This window comes from Syngnathus scovelli, chromosome 2, assembly GCF_024217435.2.
Source record: "Syngnathus scovelli strain Florida chromosome 2, RoL_Ssco_1.2, whole genome shotgun sequence".
Taxonomy (NCBI): Eukaryota; Metazoa; Chordata; class Actinopteri; order Syngnathiformes; family Syngnathidae; genus Syngnathus; species Syngnathus scovelli.
In genome coordinates, this window is record NC_090848.1 from 21507556 (window position 1) to 21534583 (window position 27028).

The 27028-nt window shown below is 41.6% G+C and overlaps 2 protein-coding genes across 3 annotated transcripts; both read left to right on the plus strand.

Annotated features, from left to right (window-relative positions):
- Positions 1 to 248: 248 nt before the first annotated feature.
- On the plus strand, positions 249 to 26695 carry espn (espin). 2 transcript variants are annotated; one of them, XM_049753507.2, is made up of 15 exons: positions 249 to 941; positions 1748 to 1941; positions 6098 to 6284; positions 6441 to 6623; positions 7272 to 7403; positions 8536 to 8800; positions 9115 to 9392; positions 11557 to 11718; positions 14105 to 14351; positions 15210 to 15263; positions 17273 to 17418; positions 17544 to 17921; positions 24277 to 24355; positions 24716 to 24737; positions 25883 to 26695. In XM_049753507.2, the coding sequence occupies exons 1-15, from the start codon at positions 642 to 644 to the stop codon at positions 26028 to 26030; spliced, it is 2775 nt and encodes a 924-aa protein (XP_049609464.1). In that variant the 5' UTR covers positions 249 to 641; the 3' UTR covers positions 26031 to 26695. The 2 variants fall into 2 exon arrangements, with proteins under 2 accessions (XP_049609464.1, XP_049609465.1); XM_049753508.2 differs by lacking the exon at positions 15210 to 15263 and having other exon boundaries at positions 250 to 941.
- LOC125988384 (espin-like protein) lies at positions 17930 to 22318 on the plus strand. Its single transcript, XM_049753511.2, has one exon. It carries the CDS (start codon positions 19156 to 19158, stop codon positions 21136 to 21138), a length of 1983 nt encoding a protein of 660 aa, XP_049609468.1. The 5' UTR covers positions 17930 to 19155; the 3' UTR covers positions 21139 to 22318.
- Positions 26696 to 27028: the final 333 nt, after the last annotated feature.

Sequence of the window (27028 nt, forward strand, 5' to 3'; positions counted from 1 at the left end):
TTGATTGAAACGACAAGCCACTAGGTGACTATCGCCTACCTTGCTGCCACAGCAATATGTAATAATGTTGCCTGACCTTTTTCTTCTTCCTTCGAAATGGTCAAACTAATTAACATGGTTTGTGAGCCGATAGCATTGCGCAATAAACGATGTGACCAAAACGCTCTCACACACTCTTCAGTGCGGCATGAAGTTTGTACTGGCCCTTTAACTGGTGAGCCGATTTTCAGAAAGCAACCACCTATAACAGGCTCAGCGATCCTCCCCCTGATGGATTATTTACCGGGCGCTCAGTCCGGTGTCGCCATCTGCCAGAAGAGGAAAAATACACTCTTGAAGCACATGATACGACTTAGTAGTTGTTGGAAAGCAAAGTGGCTGAAGGAGTAAATGGTATTCAAATAAGTCGTGTGCGCAACAGGTGCGCGCCCACTCTGCAGGAAGACGCACGCGAGACAGGTTAGTTTCGAATTTGAAACTACCGAATGGACTGACTTTTGGATGATCCATAGAGAAATTGAGTGATCAATGTGATGATTGGTTTCCAAACACCGCGGTTATTCTCGCGGTGAAGTAGTCGGACTCAAGTGTAAGGAAGGGATCAGGAGGGGGCGGCGGTCGTCGTGCAGCTTGCAGCAGCCATGGTCGTCGAAAGCGAGCGGACGCTGCTGGCCGCAAGGCAGGGGGATGTGCAAATTCTCAAAGCGCAGTTCGCATCGAAATTGCTCACCAGAGACGTGAAGGATGCACTGGGGGCCTCGCCCGTCCACCACGCAGCCCGGGCGGGCAAACTGGCTTGCGTGCGCTTCCTGGTGGAGGAGGCTGGGCTGCCGGGCCACTGTCTGGCCAACAACGGGGCAAGTCCTGCGCACGATGCCGCAGCCACCGGCAACCTGGCGTGCTTACAGTGGCTGCTGACCCAGGGTGGATGTCGGCCAGAGGTGAGTAGGTGGCTGTGCTGGAGTCACGAAAGGCTTTTTTCTCTGTATTCTTCACACTAGTTGAGTAAAAACACATCTCATATCAACTTTCAATGGAAAATTTGTTGTTGGTTACAGTAACCGTCTGTCACATTTAGAATGGTGTTGGAAACTTGAAGGAATGACCTCATACCACCCCTACACTATGGGGGGGGTCAACAAGTAGACTGTCTATAAAGTAATTAATTTATTTCAAATTAAACCCACAAAACTTCAATCTCGATTATGACTTTTCTCATGGCTTTATTTTAAAGCATTGAAAACCTCCATAGCTACACGTTCCCACATAGATTTAGGTAAAATAACAAATGGAAAATTTGTGATATGAATCACTCAGCAGCATACGAGTGTAGTTTAAGATTGAATTCTTGCAGGATAATAATTTATGAGAATATACTTGATAGAGCAGATGGAAGACATCCAAGTGTCTCGTTTGTCATTTACTAATCATTTGAGTTGGATTCATAACATTTTTGTATGAAAAGTGTTGTCTTCATCACAAGAAGCCATGTGGCAAAGCACCACTTCTACAACATTTTGAATTTGAAGTGCTTTCAGATTCATAGTGTGCGTGTGTGTGTGTAGAAAGAGCAAAACATTTGCAGTCTGGAATTGTCTAAAGGCAATGACAACTTATCTTAATATCTCTGACCTTTCAAGTTAATTGTATCTATTCTCATTATTCAAGTTGGGCTGACTGCAATAATCATCACACTTTGGGCTTGCTGCTATGTTAAGTACATGCTATTGCTGTGCTTTGGTTCCAGGACAAAGACAGTTCTGGCGCTACCATTCTCCACCTGGCCTCCCGCTTCAGTCATCACGAGATCACAGAGTGGCTGCTGAAGAGTGGGCAGGTGGACCCCGGGGCTGCCACCGACACGGGCGCCCGACCTGTTCACTACGCTGCTGCCAAGGGAGACCTGCCCTCGCTCCGACTCTTACTGGGGCACAGCCCAAAGTAAGAACGATAAGATGGTTTTACCTCTGCAGGGGTTCTTGTTAGTCTTTTCAAAACAGGGGATGTTGATGCAATTGTGTTTTTTTTTTTTGTTGACAGTTTCTTCTTCTGCCTCATGCATCTTTTCTTCCAATATTTTAAGCCTTTAAATTTATTTTGATTACCAATTACTTGATGCATGTATCCCAAAACCAAAATCTAAAAAGAAATCCATGATATTCATTGTGGACTATCTATGGATGAAATATGATTGCATAAAATCGCTCATGAGCTCAGAATATGTCTGCCTCTGCTTTGATATAGTCCACCAAAATAGTTTTACAACACCTGCTCCACAAGGTAGACCTGCTTTTATTTGCTCTAATGTCTAGTCTACTTTACTTGTAGTGACGGACAGAACAATGACATGCTCCTCCATTATATGGCAGAAGGTATAATAAACCTGTGTGTCCACCTGCCGCCATTCATACAACAGAATGAGTCATGGCTTTCTGTGAGTACATCATTTTGGTGTTCAGTTAAGCAGGCCCAGATTTTATACTGGGTAAGTAAATTTGGACAATATCCGTATTATTTCAGTCATCATACCTTTTGTCATGTTTTTGTTTGGTGTGGGGAGATTTTTTGGTTTTAATTTAGATGGGCTAAAAACTAGATTAGGGCTGGCTGAACGCAGCCTTACTTTCTGGACCTAGACTGTTTGATTGCCCTTTTGTGAATTTCAAAATTGACATTGAAAAATAATGTGCTGCACGCATGAATCAGCATGTTGACTTTATTTTGGTAAAGAAAAACAACAAACGTAACTTGCTCAGTAGTAAACGTTTCATTGCACATTAGCTTGAGGAGAACGCTATTAAACATGTTGTCTTGACTGTGCTGTACTTAGTAAACAAGTCAGGGCTGTTACAAAAACACCAGAGTGAATAAGCTTTGGGGCTCACGCTGGCAAATGTACTTTATAGTCTGGCACTGATCTGGCGCAAGATTTCAGTTTTGCAATCTAAATACTTAAATCCAGTTAAAGGGTGAAACACGCTCTTAGAGGTTTAAAAACACTGCAACTTCCACGTGCTACCTATGCAAGTTATCCAGAATAATTTCCTATTTACTGTTCATAGGAGAAGTGAGGCTACTGATGTTGGTTTGCACGCTCTCTGTTTTATTTCATCCCCAAAAGTGTTTGATGGGGTTCATGTTTAGTTTCTACATTAACCAATACTGTCAAACAGTCTCTGCAAGTCTGCCTGGACCAATACCTTGGTCTGTTTAGCTGTATCTAACATATATTGTTGTGTCGGCATTGTTGTGCGATTGCCACTTGACGACTTCCGTTTAATCAGTGCAGAGTCAGACCCGATCAGGGTTTACAGAGATAACGCTGGACTGAATGACTGCCATGGACACCGCTAAACACATTAGGGCGACTGAGATGTCCGTTCTATCAAACAAACTTGGCACACGGAGTTCCAAAGAACAAAACAGCATAAATCACACACTCACTTATCCCAATCAGTAGCTGGGTCATTTGCGGTTCTGCAGAGTCCGAGTCGCGACGCAGACCCGCCCGCCGCTTTCAGTCAGCTTACTTTAAAACATTAGAGCCATCTGGTTTTGGCAAGAGAGTGGGGATTTGGGGAGGGGGGGGGGGGGGGGGACAAAGCCTCTGTGTTTGCACTCTTGATACAAAGACGGAACAAATAATACAGGGACGACTATTGATGCATTGGCAATTATGTGTGACCTTCAGTTGTTTAGTCTTGAAGCTGAAGCGTTCTAAATGTCAGTGATATCCAAGAAGCTAGAATCAGGAGGTAATGAAATATTTCAGCATGTGCCAAAACGCCAGTCAGACTCAATCAATGAAGGGAACACAGCAATAAGTTAATTTGCGCATAATTGACCTCTCTGGGATTGCGTATCAGTGACAATCCGCTAATCAACAGAAATGGGAAAGTGACGATTCAGCATACTTTAAACTTCAGCTTTGTATGCTTTACATGCTATAAATGTCGCCATTGCACTGTTTTCTAATGGCACAGCTAGGTAGGTGCATGTTGAAAATTTAATGAGCCCCAGGGACACAGAGCTCCCTGATAGCCGGGGCCCCATTCACTCTTCTCCTCCACCCCTCCTTGCTGTTTGTCACTATCTCCACAGCGACACACAGTAGCGCCAACCTGCGATAAGCTAATGAGGGAAACAAATACGTTTGAATAGCCAAAAGCTCCACCGGTCACTAGCATTGTTTGCAATGGAACTTTGCAACAGGGAGATAAGCATTCTTGCTTCGCGATTTATTACAAGTGCCAAATTTGTATCCATGAGTTTTAAGAGGCAATTGGACGGCTCGGGTTTGTTCTCGTTGAGAGATTGCAAGGAAAACATGACCCCTGTGTTACATCATCAGTTAAGTACCTGGCATTGTAATGAGAGAAAAACAAATCGCTGTGTACATCTAATAGCCCATATCGCACATTACATCATTTTATCATTAAATATGTTATTATTTTATATTTTATGGTGGTAGAGTTTGACATTTAGTTTCTTCAGAATATAATCAGATGTTGATCAGCCTGCCTTATAGTTGTAACATGATATCAACCGCCAAACATGTCATTATTCACACTTTAAGTATAACATTATCAAAGTAAGTCCATCTAAAGTGAAGAAAAACACACAAACCACAGTCTTTATCCCAGGAACCACAGAAACAGACTTCTGCAGTCTTCCAAAATATTTCAAACTTTTATTTTCTTTAATGTTCAAATGTACTTCTGCTAAGAGTTTAATGCATTTCACAATGGAGCGGGAAGTTAGCCAACATCTTAATAGTTGGTCAGACTCACTATTTAAATCCGTCTCATAAAAATTTAGAAGAATTTCTTATTTCTCCTTTTCAGACCTTGTTTTATTATATCTCACAAGTGATTATAAACTCTATGGCCACTGCTTGATGAGCAAATTGTTTGATATTTCTTGTCATTATTTTTTAAATATTACTGAGGTTTTCCCTAAAAATAGCAAACATCCAGCTCTATTTGAACATTTCCCTCAAAGACTAAGCCAACATATTGGGTCAGACTAAAACACAAATAATCATAAGCAGCCTTGCGCGTTGCATTTAGACAGTACATGCGCTTATCAACATGTAGCGTACATGTAGGCTCTAAAGTCATCGCTGCATTGGCCTTGAGCTGCATCTTATGAAGTGAAAGCTCAGCTGGGTCAGGTTTGTCTCGACGGGAGAGGAGCTCCGCCTCTGATTTTTTTTTCACCTTGTCTGTGGCTAGTCATCACATACCCGGGCCACCTTCACCAGTGGTAAGCTTTCATTAAGCACAAAGCCAGTCTGGCAAAGCCACCAGCGTGGTAATCCTCTTAGGAGATGCTGTGTTCATTTGTCAGTGTCCAGATAAAGCACAACTTTATAGGATTTAGTGGGGAAGTACCCGGTCACTTCCCGACCTCCCTGTGTGGGACAAGGATAGATACAAGTACATGGTTTGGGATGCTTGGCTAGGGGCTTTGCAGAAAACAAGGGGCTGGGAGGGGGGCATAGCTCACTGATAGCTACTTTCAAATAAACTGGAGCTTTTGCCAGATAATCCTGACATAAAAAGCTGAATGAAAATTCTGTCCGTTCAACTGTAGATGACAATGACCCAAGTAAGCATCGTGTTTGTTTAAGCACTCCCGCAGGTTCCCGACACCGTTTTCAGAGGCTTTGTCTAAATGTTTTGCATTGTCATTTGAATACCAAACTCTTCACCGACGCTTGGTAGGCCTTAAGATGATTGCTGACATGAGATACAGTATACGTAACAAACAGCTGTCCGTCTGTCTGGAGGGGAAATGACATTCAAACATTGAGCGTTGAATGCACATTTGTTAGTGAATGAGCTGGGCATTGTCTCAAATCGAACAAGTCCTTGATCGGTTTGTGTTTGCAGCAATCTTTTGCTGTATGACATTGTTTTACATTGTGCTGCGATTATCATGTCATTCATTGTTCAAACCATCGACACTATAATAATTATACCATAGATTTCCTGTGTTTCTGTGAATGAAAAGGCTGCGACATATAACATCCGCTATCTTTGCAATGTGACCTGCCCAAATCTTAACCTAGTCTTCTTCTCTCCTCCCACTACAGTTTTACCAACTCCCAAACTAAAAATGGTGCCACACCGCTCTATCTGGCCTGCCAGGAGGGCCATTTGGAGGTCATCCAGTACCTGGTCAAGGACTGCGGAGCTGATCCACTCATCAGAGCCAACGACGGGATGACACCCTTGCATGCCGCGTCCCAAATGGGCCACAACACCGTCATTGTTTGGCTGGTATGCATGCATGGATGGAATGATCTTGTAAACAAATCGAGATAGTGTGTTAATATATACGGAAAAATATATACGGGAAAATCTATTGAATGTCACTTCCTTAAGCAACTCTGAAATGGCTGATATTTGAAAATCAGACTACAAGTGTTTCTTCAGATGAGTTTCACGGAGATCAGTCTGATGGACAAGGATGGCGACGGGGCCACAGCTATGCACTTTGCAGCCAGTCGTGGTCACACAAAAGTTCTCAGCTGGTTGCTCTTGCACGGGGGTGAGATCGTCACCGACAACTGGGGAGGGACACCGCTGCATGACGCTGCAGAGAATGGTGAACTGGAGGTGAGTACTCCTCATGCAATTATACCATCTAGGAATAAATGCCTTGTTCTTTCCTCCACAAATGTTTTGAATTGGGCTAGAAACAGGCAAATGTCTGAACTGATCATTCACACTAACTCGGTCACTATGGTTTTCTTTTTCTTTTTTAATGAAACCTACTCAAACTCCTCAAGCTCAGTTTTCGTGCCCGATGCAAGTCTAGCCCAAAGCGCGGTCTAACTGTGCGCATGGATGGAGTTCTTTTCATTCTTATTTTGTTAGGTTAGTACAGGTAGAAGAGAATGTTTGTGTCATTATGCGCCATTGTGAGCGCAAACGCATCTAACCAATTTCCGGTACATTTTGTCAATCTGCGCATGTTGGAATAATTTGCTCCGCCAGAAAGTGAACACACAAGTCCTAATGAGATTGGTGCACAAAGTGCGCTTGTGCAGGTGAAATGCAGAGGATGTAGTCAGCCGCGTATGTGACATGGGCGGCATTTGGAGACTTTAACTTTCGATGCAACTATAGGCAATGAAAAAGAAAAACACTGAATGAATTCATCTAACTTCAAATCTTGCAAGATTGGGGCCTAGTCTCAGGTCATGTCAAGCATTTCGACATTGTGACTACACATTTTGTGTGGCTTGTATTGTCCTTCCACAGTGCTGTCAGATTCTGGTGGTCAATGGGGTGGATCTGGCCATCAGGGACCAGGATGGCTTCACAGGGGCTGACCTGGCTGAATACAACGGACACTTCCAGTGTGCCAAGTATTTACGCACTGTCGAGAACATGGTGAGCAATGACGTCAACCTGAAACTTCCTTTTCCAGGACTTTGGGGTAACGACCAATCACGTCTCAAACCCAGAAAACAAATGAGATGTGATTGGTTGCTACCTGATTGCTCTGATTTAATTTCCAAATGTCCCGGCCTGGTGATGAGGAAAAACATGTGGATAAGTCATATTCTACCAACACAATATTATTCCTAATGTTGTATTTAAATTAGTAGAACATATTATTGTAATAGGATTTTATTGTAGATTGGGGCTTTATATTAGAGCAAGAAGTCTGCTGACTATTATTTATGTTCAGAACATTATCTGAAGCTTGTTGCCTAAGCCTACATCATCACTTCTAATATTTGTGACACTAGGACTGTTAAGGGATTGGCTGTAACTGCATTTTTATGCATTTATATTTTTGCTCTAGACATCAATAGTCCAACACATGCATAAAAGATAAATGAATAAAACTGGCTTTCAATTTCAGCATTATACAGGGAGTATTCAATGATCACAATGCAATATTCAATAACTGTTGTTAGGTCTTGACATGCCATGAAGATAACACAGGACCTAGTATTTCCAACCTTAAACACGCCTTCCCTTGTGTGTGTACGTGTATGTGTGTGTGTGTGCGTGTGTGTGTGTGCGTGTGTGTGTGTGTGCGTGTGCGTGTGTGTGTGTGTATTGTCAGCATTAATTGGGCCAATGGGAGCTCCGCAAAGGTACATTCAATGAGGACATTTTGTTTGATCAACAGCTCAAATTTCCATGTCGTTTAAAACCACTATAGGAATTGTCAAATGTGCTTTGAGGCTCGCAGGTGCCACAAGCTATTACAGCAGAATCATCCCAAACAGTCTAGGTCTGATACAATACGCCCACCAGGGCCAAAATGTAGCATTACAAAACACGTGTCAGCACAGTATTAATGCTTGAGCACAGTAACCCCCAAGTGGCCAGAAGAACGATAATTCTTCTGCAATTAGGTGGAAACCATTCACCTTCTTGGACTCACTGCAAATAGGCCCAAGGGACAGTCACCTGCAGTCATAAAGCCTCTGGACCAAGAGGCCTATGAGTCGAATAATTGTTTGCCTAGCATCAATACAGAAAAATAATGTTTGACTTCCACCAACAGAGTGTGGAGCACCGGGTTTTGTCTCGGGACCCCTCGCTTGACCTCGCATACAAGGAGCCTGAAAACAAGCAGCAGGATTCGGGCCTCTCGTCCCCAAACACCACCATGCCCCCTACCAGCCAAGCGGCCCACTTTGACATTAGTTCACCAGCTAGCTCCTTGTCTAACTACGGCTCGGCCAACTCCAGCCAATCCAGTACCGGGGAGAAGAGGAGCAGCTTAACATTGTCTCGAGGCACGCCGCTGAACACGGCTGCGCACACAAGTAAACTTTTATGCTATTACAAATGATAATCTTCTTACATTTCATCTCCACCTGCTTTCAAAGGTCACTTAAGGTGAATTGCACTTCATTCAAATGCACGCACCAGTCAGTAATGACAGAATAATATGACATCCAATATTTTCTGCACTGGTCTCAATAGCGTACTCTTGTTTATGTATCTGTATTCAAATTGAGGTGAAGTCTTAGCTATTTTAATAGAAAGATTCACTTGCTACTGGTGCTGCTCTCTAGTGGACAAACAGTAAACTGAGACTTCAAGTAAGTTCAGCGAGGTCAATTTCTTTTTGTTTCAGGTGCGTCAGAGACAGCCATATCCGACATGCAAGCATACATGGACATGCTAAACCCAGATATCGACCCAGACAGGCCCAAGAAGAGTCACGACTCTGTTTCAACGCTACCACCACCACCCACATTTCCACCCCCGCCTCCCCCACATTCTCCTCCGCCTCCCCCGCCGCCCCCGGGCTATCCGGCACCGAAGCCCCCTCAGGAGGCCTCATCGGTGGAGTTTCTGAAGGTGAAAAGCAACCTGCGCCACGTGGAAGGCAGCAACAACAAGAAGAAGGAGGTAAAAACAATCTTGCAAATTGAAAAACAAAAGTAAGGACAAGTAAGAGGGACTCTTAAAGGAAGTGAAGATAGATGAAAATTCCTCTTCTGAGGAGACTTTCTACAAAATGTTGTCAATATCTGTTGCAGAGCAACACATTTATTGCACAAGTGTGCCTGAGGCTGGCCACACTCAAAAACAATCTTGTGCGACAATCATTTGCCTCACACAGTACAATACATCCACGTGTGCCCAAAATAAACGGCCACTCTAAAATGTCCACTTTTACTGTATTGGGAAAGTTCGTTGGCAATGCACTTGCCACTAGCTGCCATTTCCCCTTGTGCCTCATCAGTTGAGCGATTGCGCTTGTGTAACAGTGGTCACAAAGACGTTATTGTGTTAGAATGGCTCACAAGGCTAATGAAGACGCTCATTACTGAGGCAAGCCTCGGATTTGACGCGCTGTGATGACTATGAACTCAATTCATGTAATAAATCTGGCAACAGATCACTCAACAGTGTGCTGAAAGAGACAAACAGGTAAAATCAGCATCAATACTGCAACGCTAATACTTGATGAGTGAATTATCACTCAGGGCTTATTATATCATTAAAGAGACAACCTATTAGTGAGAATCTCTTTCACTTAATTGGGACCAGTATAAAGCCTGATGAACAAGGTTGATTTTTTCCATAAGAATAATGTAGGTCTTTTTTTGTATTTTTGTATTTTTTTTTAACAAGGAAGCCACTCAAGGTAGTGATAGTGGCCTGATGCTTAAGACTGTCTCAAGGGTGAGCTGTGTCAGTCATGTGGGAGGGAGGAATTTAATTAGTCCTGCTCCTTCTCCTCTTTTTACCCAGAAGACCGACTCCTCATTAAGAATTTAACCTAAGCCTCTCCTTGGGACTGCGTGTGCACACCCGCCCGTACACACACACACACACACACACACACACACACGATGTGAGCGTGCACAATAAACATAGTTGCAAAAAAATATTTACTCTTGGTGCTATAGTAACAGCGAAGGCTTAACTCATCCAGGGAATCAGATGAACTTGCAGTTGAAAAGAGCTTCAGTCACTTGATTTGCATTGACTCAAATCAAATGTTTTTGTGGGAATCAGGTAGACAAATGACTGTTTTGCCTGTGACACTTGTAATTCTTTGGATCTTTATTACAGCTGTTCAATAGTCGATGGACTTTGAGATATGTGATAATGCTACGGAGAGGGAAGCACCGGGTTATTTGTGCTTTACATAACTGGGCAAGTCGGCCAATGGTTGCGGAGTGCAGGCCACCGGTGACATCATCACTTACCGCAAGGCCGGCCCATGAGGTTATTGATGAGGCCTTTGCGTAAAGTGAGAGGGGCAGGTAGAGTGACGGGTGTAGCGCTGAGCAGAGAGAAGAGGTGAGTGACACTCTGGATCTGGTGACAGCTACTCTCTGTGCTCCGCCGGGCTTTGTGGCCGAGGCTCTGTTGAGACGACAGCAAAAGTCCGGGAGACGCTAAACGTCAAGGTAAGGTGTTAAAGAGACGACAGGAACGATGTTGCGTAATAAGTTGAAGGTTTTATTATCCCTGCTGGTGTATTTAAGTAGCAAGATTCCGATTTGTAGCTGATAGTGTTTGTCAGTCTGTTTATATGGTGCTTATTGGCTTTAGTGTTTCCACTGGTTGTTGTTGTTCTTTTAGAATAAAAGTCCCTGCTTATTCAGCACTTACTCACATATTTGGATTAACAACACAAGAAAATTTGTTTTACAAAACAGGCGCCGGGTAAACTCAAGTAAAGCACAATACCACATGCAAAGGAAGGCTGTTGACATGTTTCTATGTCTTGAGATGTGAACTAGTGGGGTTGTAAAGTCTCATGCTGCTTATGTTGTGCGGTTCTTATTTGAAACACAAATGCCAACGGTGCACTGCAGCTGAATACAAGCCTTGTTCAGTTATTAAAATAAAGCCGCTTTGTCGACTGGAGTGCTAATCTGGAAAGAAAAGCCATTTGCCACCATGTTGCACAAAACATTTCATCCGAACTAATATTAGGCGAAATATTTACTGCCGAAGTAAATTGGCCGTGGCTGTATTTATGCCAAATGCATTTTGAAGTTAGCTTTACAGTAATATAAGTTACTTAAATTTTTTTTTTTTTTGTATGCTTTAGCATCTGACGGTGGGAGAACACCACGACAAACTGCGGCGTGCAGACTCCAACAGAAAGTCGAGGAGCATCAATAAGCAGCCAAGCACTGGGGACTACTACAAGACCCTGGGGAGTGACAGCGCCGAGCTCCGTGGGAGCAAAGACATGGCACCAAAAGAGGAGGTAACCGTCACACACTTAAGCACGTGCCTGCATGCTAGACAGTGAAGGTAATTAAGGCATGCACTCGTCTAGACTAAAGTTAGGGCAAATCTTTTTAAAGAGGATGGCAACGAAAATGGCAGTGGGATTTAGCTCAATGGTGAATTGTTGGCATTAGGTTACCGTGGCGATATTTACCTGTGTATTATGCCACTCGGCTGCTTACATAATCCACTGTCCTTTTGAGCTATTTGTTTGCCACATGATGCAAAGAGCCCCCTCATTTCCATTGAGCCTCCACTTAGCTGTATAAACTGTCAAACAAGCGATGATGCAGCTCATTTGGACAGCCGGCCAAATTTGATTTATTTAAGCATTCACCAGCCAGATAAATTAGGTGCTCAAGAAATGCAGTCGAGAGGTTTACATATTATCATTGTTTCAAAGAAACACGAACAGTAGAAGTGATCAAGACACAGATTTGTTTGCATTATTGTTGTAGTCTGACCAATGATTTATTGACATGTGTTTACCCCACTCTTGTTTGGCACAATCATGTGAAGTTGTAAATGAATGCTTGAAACATCGATGTATAATAAATATGATGTCAAAATACAGATTATATTAATCGCTCCTGTTTGTTCCAAAACATATGGGAAGAGATCTTGGAAGAAAAATTACCGCATAATAAATTTAAATCCCTGTACTGAACGGGGGTCGCCATTTGATTACTTTTCAATACTTTTTTATATTTAAGATTATAGATTTATTTTTAAAAGATGTTGCACAATATTCATTCAATTATTTTTAGCATGCAATGAAAGCAGATCCGTTTTATTATTCATTTTAAATGTTCTAATCTTCTTTTCCCAATAGCTTCTATTTATTTATTTATTTATTTATTTATTTATTTATTTATTTATTTGGAAGATGGTGGTCACAAACCTTGACACAAAAGGACGTTCCAATTATAATTACCAATAAAATAGGATCTGGCATAAAAGAATGATTTAAATAGCTTGGAATGAAAAGATTACAACCAATACAGTACAGAACAATCCCATCTATTATTGAGTTGATTTGTTGCCACATACCTCCACAGACAACGAGGTCTGTCAAACACAATCATCTGTCTCTGGAGATGTATTACTATAATCTCATGGGAATCAGGAGTGGGCGCACTTGCCTGATATGGGAAATAATCCCCATTGAGCCAATTACAGCCTCAGAGGGGCCCCTCCCGGTCTCTCGAGCAGATGGGTCGGCTAATCAGCGGCACGTGCCGCCGGGCCTCATCTGGACACTAACCTCCCCCAAACTCCCTGGGGGGCATGGAGAGTAAAGGGGCCTCCGATGATGGGCACGCGTGCGAAGAATAAAAGGGGTGGGGCTGATTCTTTGTCACGGTCCATTAACTCGCTTCCAGCAGGGTTCAGTGTGTCAGACGCATGCAATGGTGGGCGTGGGGGTTCAGCACTATCACTTACAGCAGCAGATGGCTCGTGCCCAACTGTTTAGCCTTGCTGTTTCCCCTGGAGAGTGGGCCATATTAGCTCTGTTATTGTGTCGGAGTCTATGAGTTGATTAAATGCAGCAGAGGGGGGTGACCTCTAACAGGGATGCGCTTACATCTGTCACAAGCAATAGTCTGCGCAAGAAATAAAGAGATCCTTCATCCGAGCGGGTGTTTGAACAGGTATTCCGGGTCGGAAGATTGATTTTGACACAACTTGGTAAGAATTGTTAAGAATTTCCCGTGGTGTCACTTTAACAGGCCCAGAATTCACGCTAAGAAAATTTGGGAGTGAATTGAGACGAAATGATCATTATTTCAGTATTCATTCTTGTAGAGAAATATTTGTGTGGTGGTGTGCCATGAGAATTTTGAAATTTAAGATGGATGCTTTGTCCCAGCTAAGGTTGGGAAGCACAGATTTACATTGCATGATTTGTTTTTTGGTCATCTGTGTAAAAAGGACAACATTGTAAAAATGATCCCTGTTCACGCAAACCTGTAAAAACAACTGATTGACAGACCATGTCAAAAATAGTCCCGTTACGACCCCACAGGTTTTAGAGCTGAGGTTCTTTGACCATAAATTTATTAACCCATCAGTGTTGTCTGAATAATAACTGAAATTGAAATTCCTTTGCACAAATTTGAATGACCTTGTCTACAAATTAGTTGGCCAAGTAAAAAGCATGGGAAATAATCCCCATTGAGCCAAGGAGTTTTCAGAGAAAGTTAACGATTGTTCCATTTTGTTAACCCTTCCTTTCAAATAATCAGAAAAACGAGATAGCATAATTCTCACAGCCGTTGCAATCTTTATAGGTCACAATGTACTCTTGCGTGCACAGAGAATACGTGATATCACTAATGATGGGTTCACACTTATATGCCCAGGGCTCTGTTTTATTGGAGGAGCCTGGCGATGGCTCCACCCAAGCATCTGAAAATGGCACTGCGGAGGAAACAGCCCCAGCACCACCTCCACCACCACCACCACCTCCACCACCTCCCCCTCCTCCTCCAAGCAACCCGACGCCAACACCCCCGACACCTCCTCCGTTGCCACCGGACACACCGACAACCCAGAATCACTCTGCCAACATCTCCAACAAACAGCGACGTGCATCTTCCTCGTCAGGAAGTGAGTTTCCCTTGACTTCAAATGCCCTTTTGCAATTGAAAAGCAGGTTGAACATATATTTACAAACATTTTCAAAGATTGGAATCCATTACTTCTGGTGTATCAAATTAATTTTTGTTTGGTCCCATTTCTTAAGACAAGCATATTAAAGGCAAAGAATCTCTCAAGGTAGAGATGTATTGTGCCTAACACTGCAGCCCTGAATAATTTATCTGAAATTCACGATGCAGGGCTACCATTACCTTCTGAGTTGGTTTAGTGTTCGGCCATTTCTTAAAGTGCGTCCGTGTGTTACATGCTGCTGACTGACTGTGTACTGCAACAGGTGCCAAGAAGTCTTTTCTAAGAACACAACTCTGCGGCGGGGTTTAGGTTGGAAATAGTGTCCTAACTAACAACCGCTTGTGCTAACATTTGAAAATAAAAAATATTTATTTATTCTGTAATACAGTAAGACAAATTGTGTCTTTTGAAATTTTCTATTAGATTTTGTAAAAATCAAGTATCAGTGTGCCACTTTTCAAAACTTCAATAGCAGCTTTTACTCACAAAAGTAATCATCGTAACAAATGAATCTCAACCTTTGACCCAAATAATTAACTTACCTAAAACTATATTCCTCATTTGTACTGCACATCACTTTTGATGACGTGAAAAAACGTATACTTGGTTACAAAGAGTGCTGTCGAAACACTCCAATACTTTTGCAACTTGCAATCATTTTCTTGAACATTTTATCTTCTTGCTTTCTGTTGTTTTCACACTTGCATCGTACCATCTTTGTCTGCTTACGATATTTGTCTATTTTTATCTCTGCTTTTGCCTGCCATGGTCTTTCCTCACTGCTGCTCTTTCAAGGCGGGGGTCTCTCTGCTACACAGGCAGAGGGAGGGGCACTAAGACAAATGAAGAGTAAGTAGAGTCCACAAAACAACTATATACATTGTGTTTCCCAATAAGTCCATTCCCTGATATGAAACAACAGCGTTGGGCAAGATGCCCTCTGATTTGGGGGAGGGGTGGAAACTAAATGTGATACCCTCAGATAGGTGGTTTCTCTCTCTCTAAAAAAAAAAAGAAATCTACTGTAATTGCTGGTTTGTGAGACACCATGGCAATAAAACAGACACTAAGCTGCAAACCAATAATTCTGGACTTTAATACCTTTAAAAAAAGTCCTTATATTCAGTTGTCTTGTTTTTGGCTAATTGCAGCAAAGTGATAAAACATTAGAAGCCATATTTGACATTGCTATGGAATTGTTTGACTCTTGAGATGTCCCTTTCCTTACTTTCTTCACCCTCTTACCATCATTTTGACTCAAGTTGACATTGGTTTATTTATCCAAGAAGTCTTTGGAGCATGGGATGTTTTTTTTCACGGCAAAGTCCAACCTGGCTTTACTGTTGTCTTTGAATGTTAATTGTAGCGGGTTTAAAGCCTTTACTTCCATGATGGAGTCATTTCTTGTCCAAATCTACAGACGTTTTTTTTACTTCTGTTTCTATTGTGAAGGTCTTTCGCTTTCAAGGATTTTTCTTTGTTTGGAGGCAAAGAAATTGATTATTCAGCTTTTCACTTACCAAAAAAAAAAAATGTTGATTGTAGTGTACTGGAGTCAGTTCACAATTTGAATCAGCATTCCATCTGAATCAGTGTTCCCCACATGTGTCAAGTGTACCTTAGCCAGAGTTGTTTAGCTGTGTTGTGAGGAAAGCAAACTAGCAAATGGCGAACATGAAGAAATTGTGTATCAACTTGGCTGTGGTGATTTTGACTAACAAGCTGAGTGTGTGTGCGTGCGAGTGTACGTGTGCGTGATAATTCCTTGCCAGCTTGCCAATGGCTCGCTGTCACTTTCAGTTAGCGGTGATTCCTTTAGATTTTCCGCCGACCGAGTTGATGGGGCTTTAACAGGGTACTGCTTTCTCCTCCCGGAGGGAGAGTGCAACAGAGTGAGGGAGTGTGAGGAGGGGTTGCCGGGTGCTAGGGCTTTGGCGGCCAGTTGCGGTGACCTCGACAGGGAACTGTTTGACGTGAAGACTCTTTTATTTTCATCCAGCAATTAGAGATGACTGAGGATATTCAACTTATTTGAGGTTTTTCTCTAAAGAAGGTGAGGTGTGAATTGGCTAGACTGTGTTTTGTGCAAATAGTGAAATGCTAAATGGTGTATGAAGTTTCATTTGGTGAAAGCTATAAAGGAAACCTAAAGCTCCTCTCGTACTTGAGTTGTATTGTTTTTATTAATGTGATTGTTTTGACGTGAGAGTCAGCTGCTGGGGTTTTATTTGAATTTGGTTACTCATTTACTAATATGCATTCATTATATTTCTAAAATTTACTGTGCCTATAAAATAGACCAAGTGTGACATTTTCCGACATTTATTGTAAAGTAAGTCATTTTAGTCCCTAAAAAAATTAAAAGGGTTTCTTTGTAAATGGAATTAGGGGTCAAAGCTTAAGTATGTGTCGAAGGTTGCTGCATTGTTCATTGTAAGCAGATTAGGGGCTGTGGATGCTGAATACGTACATTTTATAACAATCCATTCTTAAACTGAAAGTTCAGCAGGTCCAATTTAGCATCAGGTGAGCCCCTTTTCGTTTGCTTTAATGAAATTGGACCACTTCTGCCTGAATTACACAAAGATGTCTGGTCAGGTGACACTTTAATGCAATTTGGAGGCTTTTGAAGAGGGCAGATATCTCTCTGAAACAGTTGTATGACATGTTTTGGGAACAAAATATGGCTAATAATAAAGAGTGTCCAAGCCAGTGATCCACCAATCTGGATATGTTCCATGCCAACAGTAACACTTACCTGATTGGATGAAATATCAAGCATGCCAAAAATCACTTTGTCGCTCCCTCTATTCCATCTTGATTCCTTAATAATTCTGCATAATTGTTTTTTTTTTTAGGCACAAAATCTTTCAACATGATGTCCCCCACTGGTGATAACTCAGAATTGCTGGCAGAAATCAAAGCCGGAAAGAGCCTGAAGCCGACACCTCACAGTAAAGGCTACACCACTGTCTTTTCCAACAGTGGGCCAACAGGCAACAACGTAAGCTCCCGCGATTGCGTGACATTTTGTCTCATGCCTTGGATTTGGGGAATTACAAAGTATGCATTCGTTAGAATCACATCCAACCTGTTAAAAGTCCATTTGTGATTTTTGCATTTGTCCAGGGAAACACTGTCTCTCCACCAGAGACTCGCCCTTGTAGCCCGCCATCCAAGACGTCATCCCCACTCACGTCCAATACGTCAGTCACCTCTCCACCCACAACGCCGAGTCCCACTCCCAGTCCACCTAGCACGGGAACCTTCAGGAACATGTCGGCATCAGCCAGCTTGGAGCAAATACACTCCCATTCCGTAATCAATGGAAGCAGCATTGCTGGCACGGCAGCAGCACAATCAGGGAGAAAGTCAAGCCTTGCAGACGTGGAGGCGCTCGTACCCACGCACGATGAGCAGGGAAAAGCCATCCCCGAATGGAAGAGGCAGGTGATGGTACGAAAGCTTCAGGTCAAAGTGCAAGAGGAGGAGGAACACAAACGCAAGGTAGGCACAGCAGCTGCCCTTCTTGTCACATTCGAGCCATCCCATTTGTGTTGTCAAGAATTTGAAAGCAGAACATTTAACAGCCTGGTTTTGCTTGACAATAATGAACACAACAAATGGAATGTAGCTTGATTTAGAAGTGTTTTTTTTGTGACCATGATTTTTGTGTGCGAAGAATAAAAGTAATTGTAGTGGATTGGAAATTCCCCCCCAAAATGAAAATGAATCTAGTTTGTTTAAAACTGCTCTCTAAGTTTGAATGCTCCTAGAGGTTGGCATTTCTTAAGGATAATGCTGCATGTTTTGCATGTTTGGAGTCTTTGGAGTGATGGGAAGACTTGACTCCACTGCCCATCACAGCATCAAAACACTTGATGAATGAATTTCACAGAGTGAGCCATTGTTGGATGATGGAGTGATTTGTGGTTTCAAGTTGATACATGCAGATTCAGTGGTGTGATGTCGAGCCCATTCACACTACAGTTCAAACAACAGTCTCCAACAAAACACACACAAAAAACTGAAGGTGCATTTGAATCATACAACTTGTGCGGATAAATATATTTCATTCATATTATTGTTTACATCAGAGTGATGTGGTGCACAATGCTTAACCACAACTGATTCCGAATATGTCAGCTCTATTGCATTACCAACCAAGCCATGCTTTTTAAATATGTTTAGGTGTCACTGTTGCACGAAGTATGGGCGTCAGCGGTGATCATTCTAATGCAACCGGCCTCATGCAACTTAACAATTTATTCAAAACATAAAATAAGTTTAAGTGTTTTTTGATAAATGCTGATAGTTAAATAAAGAACTTAACCAAATTCAAAAGAGCAGATATGCAAATAGATGTATACATACCTTACATAATCATCTATATTATGTACATATCTTACATAATCATCTACATTGGGTAAATGCAAAAGCTGAATCAAAAGTAGAAATGGGGGCAACATGTCTTATTTTACCTTTAAATGATGCCTAAAGAGAGGCAGTGCCATTGCACCACTAAATCCATGTAAAGCCAGTGTGTCCTAAAGGATGTGCAATGAAGCGTGTGTTTCAACAAGGAACTTGGTGCTGAAGAGTCCATCCCCTCCTCTCCACTTTCTTGTCTCTTGGTCTTCTCTGACCTCTGATTTAGTTTGCAGCGAGTGGGCACTACCATCCTCAGGAATGGCACTACTCCCACATCCACAATGCTATTTTGGGACCATTTGGGGAACTGATGACCGAGGGTGATCTCAACTGCATTGAGAAGCAAATTGAGAACCTACAAGTGATGCACAAGGTCTCCGAAGTTGAGAAGGAGCTGGAAGAGCTCGAGCAGGAATTGCATCAGCTTCTACCCGTTTCTGCAGCGCTCACTCAAGGACATTTTTCAGTCAATCCAAAGCAGGTGCATGGCCAAGCTGAAGATCTTCCAGCCTGGTGCAGCAAAATTTCTACCTTGCTCAAGAGCATGGCCATTCTTCTTGCCACACTGGGGGGCAAAGAGATTGACATTCTGGAACTGTTAAGCCCCGGATATTCTCCAAAAGGGACAAAGAATGTGGCAGCAGTTCAGCCTGATTCAGCGACGGGATTTATTGGGCGCTCTCAGTCGTTCTCTACAAAGGAAGATGTGGAGAAGGAGATGAAGCAGTTTGGCGTATCGGTGAAGAACCTCAAGGCAAATTATGAAATTCAGTCACAACCTGCGAGTAGCAAAGAAACACGGGTGTATAAACGCCAGAGCTCACTTCCAGTTGTAAGCAAGTCGAAAAATAGTCCAGAGAGTATTTGTCAAGATGACCCATGTTCTTCTGTTGGCTCGCCAAAGTCCCACACCAACGGTTCTCTGCCTTTACAGGAAGAGCCGGTATTGAAACTTGGTGAAGAGCCAGTCATCGGAGCATCTTATGCTCCTCAAACCTATGCAGCCACGGAGATGATAGCTCCAACTAAGATTGAGGAGTTTAACCAGGTTCTTTCTGCAGACTCCTTTTTAAACAATCACCAACTAACAAGAAGTTTGGAGGTGCAGACAGATCTGAGCTATGTTCAGGAATGCATTGAAACAAGGAAAGAGAGGATTGTCTTCCTGTTCCTAGAACACTGGCGCAAATACACCATCTCTGAAGCTGGCAGAAGAGGAAATAATCTGGATGTGAGCTGGGAGAACTTCAGTCAGGCTAACATGGAGGACGGGAGTGTTGGACAGATTCACAGAGAAGACGATAAGCTCCTCCTTTTCATGAAGTCCAAGCAAGTGGTGGGGAAACTGATCGGCCACTGGAGGACCATCATGAGCCAAGTGCCCAGCCGTCAAATTCGCAGGCTGAGTCGAGCCCAGATGATCTACTGGCCCGAACACTTCTTGCCACACATCAACGGCTCACCTGTGAGCTACGAAAGCCTGACGCTTGATCTTTTCATGCTCGGATACTTCCAGCTGCTGGAAATGGACATGTCGCGCGACGAGCGCAAATTCCGCCACCTCTTGTGCTATGAGATGTTTGATCGCCTCGGAAGGCATCAGTGGGAAGTCATCAAGCAGTTTCACAAGGAGGTGATGGGGGAAATTGAGAGAGGAACGAGAGACTGGCTGGATGGTTTTGAGGACATCAAGCTGAAGTACTTTGGGGACTCTGATGACGAGGGAGGTGTAATGACGGCCTCTCTGCATTCGATGTCTCCTGAGGTGGCCTTCATTCCAGTGGAAGAGCCCCTTCCGCCCCCACCCTGTCATCCGCCACCCCCTCCGCCTCCAAATGCACATCCTCCCTCGCCATCTCAAATCGATTTGCCTTTTGTCTCCTCTGCTGCAGCCCTAGATGCTGCATTGGATACCAGCCAGTGTGGGGAACAGAACTCACTTCCGGACTTGGTCAATAATTCACAGACGGATTTAAAAAACAGTGAGCATATGTCACTAAATGAGCCAAATGCTCAGCAGGATGAGATAAAGAGCGTGACGAACATGCAAAATACTGATGCAACAAAAAAAGCCGAGACACTTCCGTGCACCGCAGAAAGCAAAGAAGCGGTTCCAGATGAAGACGTTACTGTAAAAACCACCACAGAAGCAGTTGATCAAACTCGAGGAAAAGATGATTCCATTAACGTCATCTATGAACTCAAGGAGTTTAGCAATGAGGAGATCATTCGGTACATTGATCGAAGCTTCGCGTTCTGGAAGGAAAAGGAAGCTGAGCTTTTTGACATCTAAACATGTCTTGACTATAACTCCACATTACAGCAGACAGAAAAGGCATAACTTGCAACATCAGTAAAATGAGCATACACTTCCCAGCAACGAAAGGGAAATAATTGGTTGATTCCTTTATTCACCTACATGGGAAAGAAAGAAATCATTTTCTTTAACAATGAATAAAATATTTAATTAATATGCAGTGAGTTTCTAAAGACTCTTACATCTTTTATGGTTAAAACAGTGGTTCTTAACCTTGTTGGAGGTACCGAACCCCACTAGTTTCATATGCGCCTTCACCGAATACGTTAGTGAAATTTTTTTTTTTTTTAATTCAAGACATAGATGTTTTTTACGAATGCACACAATGAGCTGTGCATGAACATCACCTTGTTCAAAGAACAAAACCAACACAATGCATGAACTCGCAACAAATTACATACTGGCAAATCAGAAGCGATAAAACAGGTTTGTTCGGACCTCCTCAGTGGGGGCTCTGTCGAACCCCTGAGACCGACTCACCGAACCCCTCGGGTTCGATCGAACCCAGGTTAAGAACCACTGGGCTAAAAGGAAAAATATGTAAATGTAAATCAAGTAGTCTTTTCAAAAACAGGTTTTATTTTATGTGCTAGACCTCTGAATCAATTTTAGATATGGAGTATACAACAACACTGCTTAATGGACTGAAGATCTGAATTGGCATTAGAAATCTATTTGTCACTGTGATCTATTCTGCATTTTCACAATATTTTTGTATCATTTGTGTGCTTAGAGAGTTGCCTGATTTAAATGTGTGTTAGTATTTGACTGGATAAATAAAGTTGTTTTTCATTTTTTGTGAATAAGTACAGTAATCTCATGAGGTCTTTGGTAAAACAGAAAACTTCCTAATGGCCAAGGTAATTTTTTCCCCAGTTTTTCTTCTCCCAAAAAAAAAAAAACCCTGAACCAAATAATAAATATATTTAAGAATTTTATTCATAAATGGAGAATCACTTAATCTGTTCCGTTTAGACCAGGGATGTCAAACTCATTATTTTCACGGGCCATATTATAGTCATAGCTTCTTTCGGAGGGCCATTATGACTGTCAACCCAAATAAATGTATGAGCACCTCATATTATATACAGTATAAGCTACAAAACAAACTGACAAATAACTCGTTTTCAAATCAGACGAGTAAAAACTGGTCAAATATTTTTAAAAAAAGATATTATTAAAAGTGAAGTCAATTTGCAATTCTAGTAATGAAACACGAATTTGATGCACAATTTGTCTTCATGGGCCACATAAAATTATGTGGCGGGCCGTATCTGGCCCCCGGGCCTTGAGTCTGACACCTGTGCTTTGGCCTTTTAAGGTTTGATTTTAGCAGAAATAGCCAGCATTGAAAAAAGATAACATCCGGTCATGAATATATAAAGACATAAGCCATTGTTTTATGCAGGTGACAATATTGTAAACAGAAGCTGGACCAATACAAAGAGACAAGATGTTATCTTGGTTGTGAGACATTGAACTGTGAAGTGGTGTACTTTTGTCGTTACGTCCTACTGCATTGAGATTACCTTCCAATAACCCGCTTAGCAACTCCCGCTGTCGTGCTATCTTTGACTTAAGGAGGTTATAGCGACTCTTTATCAATTGCAAACGAATGCGTTAACGAATATCATTGTAATGAACGTATTGAATTGATGGATTCAAGAGTTATATAAGATGATGAGATGCATTTGCGATTAGTCCATTTTTTATTTTTTATTTATTTTTTTGCCAAGATTAGCTGTTAAATCATTACCTTGCCCAAGTGATTTTAAGGGACTTCAAACACAACACCACAATTAGCTTCCATAATGTACGAATTTGGGACTGCAGGCAACTTCAGGTGACTCACAGAAGAACAGTAAGTAGTCTTGTTGCATTGACGAGAAAATATTCAGTGCAAACGTTTGATCACATTCTCTGCAAATTCACTCATTTATGATTTGCTTTGCTGTTTTTTTTTTGTTTGTTTGTTTTTTACGTCCTTTAATTCCCAGGGGAATAATGAAACATTCATGATATAGATCATCTTCCCTAGATTCCTTTGCCAAGACAAGTGAAACACTTAAACAAGAGAAATGCATTGAGGGTAATGTATCTTGTCAGGTCAAAAAAAAAAAAAAGAGAATCGAAGATGGCTGCCCTCTTTGCCATCCCTCCTCACATTACAGGCTAAAAAGAGACAATAGGCTCCGATTACTCGTCAGCGCTGTCAGAGAAAACGTCATGTGTTGACTCAGAGAAACAGGAGCGGAATACTTAATAATGCGCCCTGTTTGGTGCATGTGAAACATACATATGCACGGGACAATGCTTTGAGAGTCTTCCATTAAGGCTTTTTAGACTGGGAGAATGTGGTTGAATACAGGTTTGGACAGCTGCCGTGTCTGAACACAAGATACTATTCTGCTGGTCTGATCTTTCTGCACTAATACCGCTAGCGGCGCAACAATGTATTTATTTATTGACAACTTAATTCATTTTTAATTCAAAATTATTATCAAATAATTGACATCCAGGAAAACTTGTTTGACTCTCGACGATATTCAAGTTTTTGTAGTCCTCGATAAATGCAGACAGATTATGTTTGTGTCAAAATAAGACAATTGCAAACATCGTTGACTTTGGTTTACAGACCAAACTAGTAACTGAATCATAATAGATTTGTTTGCATTTTCTGCACAGTCAATTTAAAATGTGCTTTTGTTTAATGAAGGGATGAAAATTAGAATTCTTTTAATGTTTAAAAAAAACAGTTTAAAGATATAAATAATATGTTAATATAATGTGCAAAAATGTTCAAATATAATGTAAATGAACAGCAATTACTATAGTGGACATTTCAAAAAACTTTCAAGTGGATGTATGCTTATTTATAAGTTGCATTGAAAAAAAATTCCTTGATTAATTGAGCTTTTCTCTTGCTCGTAAACAATCAAATTTATACAGTCAAATACCCATCCCCAGTAACAGAACTCAATTGGGTTTCTACTCCTTGTCCTCACAAAAAAGGGAACATTTATTGAATGGGGCCAAGCGACAGAGAGCATGCCTGCAGGGGGGCGACACAAGGATGTACTCACACATTATTTGTCATTATGCTGATCTTGGTAGGCGGATGAGGAAGCAGCGCGCCTGGCCTCCATGCCCGCCTGGAGGAGAGACATGATGAAGAAGAAAATGGACGAAGAGAGGTGACTAACATAGCTCTGTTGGGGAACTATGAAGTTTTATCTAATCTTTGTAATCCAATCTTTTTTCTTTTTTTTTAATGAAAAATACTATTATCATTTGGAGTTTTGTTTAAAACCTTTGAAATTATTCTCTAACAGTTGATGACTTGAAAATTATTATGCTGCATTTGCATAATAATTTTGAATGCGGTGCAATTATTACTTAAAGACTTTTCTCAGCGCTAAACAAATTATATCAATTTGGAATTTAATGTTTATGTGACCTGATTAGGAAATTGCAATATATCCTTGTACTGTTTGGTAACCTGCAAAATTATTTTTGATGTTTACGCCTTTTCCTCTTGTCCTTATGTCCTCCTGATGTGACAGGGAACAAAAAAGGTAAGAAAAATAACTGCTTTCTTATATGTATACACACACGATCTTTAAAATTGTGCCTTTTATGACAACTCGCAATAGATTGCCTGTAACTCTGAGCACTTTGATTAATTGGTATTAAACAAATCCGCACAATTAGGAATGCTCTATAGAATATCTATGTGATGTATCCATTTAAAAAATATATATGCACTTGGATGGAACTAGTGAATCAATTTACTAACTGCCGTGTCAGTTTACGCTGCTAGGTGGTGCCATTTCCATTTTTATATTCCTTAGGCCAGGGGTGCTCAATACGTCGATCGCGATCGACCAGTCGATCGCTAAGCTACTACTGGTTGATCGCATGACGTTAAAAGAAAAAAATTACTGTATGCTAGAATCCAGCCCATCGCTTAATTGACATACAGGTAGGCCTGTCGGGAGGCAATCACAGTGAACCGCACATGCACAATAGACAGTGACTACAACCCCTCACCGCAGCATGTTTAACGGCCACGCACACACAAACCGCCAAAGTTTATAAGCTAATCAACGCACGCACTCGCTTTTTTCTTTTAAACAAAAGAAACTTTATGACCATCAAAAAATTAGTGGGGTTGCTGGACCAAGTAAGAAGCCAAAAACGTATCACTTTCATACGGAATGCGAGTTGGACTTTTTTCTCACAATGTCATTTTCTAAGTGCGTTACAAAAATACACGCACTATATTATTTATTTATTTATTTATTTATTTATTTATTTATTGTAGTGGGTAGATCTTTGTGACTTGGCCATTTTAAAAGTAGCGCGTAAGCTATAAAAGTTTGAGCACCCCTGCCTTAGGCAGTGAGAATGTGTGAGGAAAAGTATAAGCCACACTTGTGCTCATTAGAACACAAAAAATAACAACTTTATGCTTAGAAATATTTCTCATAGTATCCTTTAGCTCAGATAATACATTTACTTTTAGCAGCATGCGTATATTAAAACCCAAAAGTATAAATATTAGACAGCCGTAATAGACCACGAGTATAACCTGCAACAACCCCCCCCCCCACCCCCGCGTATATATTGCTGTGTCCTTTGTTGTCTAAAAGAAATATTTACAAGAAACGGTATGTGTTTTTAAAACAAATTCAACCTTTGCCTTCCTGAATGCATTTAGGAAAGCAGAAGAGGAGGCCAAACAGGCCAAGGAGGTAGAGCAGAAGACTGAGCAGGAGCGACTAAGGATCCTGGGTTACGACGAATCTAAGCTTGCCCCTTGGCAACGACAGATCATCCTCAAGAAAGGGGACATAGCCAAACAGTGACCTGGCCTTCCCGCTTTCTCTTCCGCTCATGGGGCCCTTCCCATCATCAACTCAGCCACAATTCCCAAGGCCTTCCTTCACTGATTGCTTTTTTCAACCCTTATGCTTGTCTGTGCCCTCTGCGGGAGCAGCTCAACACCACTCCCGACGATGTCACGTCTTTGTCTCTCATCATCCAGACACGGAACTGATGCAGGCGAGGCCTGTGGCTCGCCTTGGTCCTCGTTAAAAGTCTCATGGACACAAACTTTAAGCAGTAGTATAGCTTCGGCATGCAAAGTTTGCCCTCACGCAAGACCTTTTCTTTAAACTGCATGTGTCCTTAATTCAGGCCTGTTTGCTTTACCGCTAATTCAATGTGTTTCTCTTAGATGTTGTCATACAAACAGCGAGTGACAAAAAAAAAAAAAGCTTAGCAATGTTGCCATGGGAAGGAGTTAAGAGATATCTGCTTTGTACAGTCCACGCACTCGCCGTTATGTAACACCATTGACATACTAATCAATTAATCTATGGTATGAAGACATTTTTGTATGATGGTCATAGAAGCGCCATAGTTGACATTCTTCCACATTTTGTGGATGTGTACATTTCAGCAAAATCAAATGCATGTTAAAATTGTTCTAAATCAGCACTGGAAAAATTAAAGGCTACGTTGATCATAATTCATTTTTCTATTGGTTACTGCTATTGTGATCATGAATGTGTGCATTGTTGCGTAATTTGCTTAAGCAGGATGTAATGGTATAAATATATTTAACCTAGGTCCCAGTTATCCTGTTACACTAACAAATAAACACAAATTATATTACTTAAACACTGCAGGTTATTTGGATAAAGTCTAGTTCATTTTTACAACATGCAGTTTGTCAACACATTGAGTACTGCACAAGTATATTTATCACTCGCCAAATGAGGATTATTATTACCATCATTTTCTGAAATGTAATGTTTTTTTCTGCAGCAAGAAAATATCTTTAAGGTAATAATCAAACTGT

What these genes read in the sequence shown, in the direction of transcription:
- espn (XM_049753507.2), top strand. Translation starts at nt 642, where the DNA reads ATGGTCGTCGAAAGCGAGCGGACGCTGCTGGCCGCAAGGCAGGGGGAT. An exon ending in CAGAGAATGGTGAACTGGAG is followed by an intron (nt 6,624 to 7,271) that starts GTGAGTACTCCT and finishes GTCCTTCCACAG; the next exon opens with TGCTGTCAGATTCTGGTGGT. An exon ending in GAACACGGCTGCGCACACAA is followed by an intron (nt 8,801 to 9,114) that starts GTAAACTTTTAT and finishes TTTTTGTTTCAG; the next exon opens with GTGCGTCAGAGACAGCCATA.
- LOC125988384 (XM_049753511.2), top strand. Translation starts at nt 19,156, where the DNA reads ATGACCGAGGGTGATCTCAACTGCATTGAGAAGCAAATTGAGAACCTA.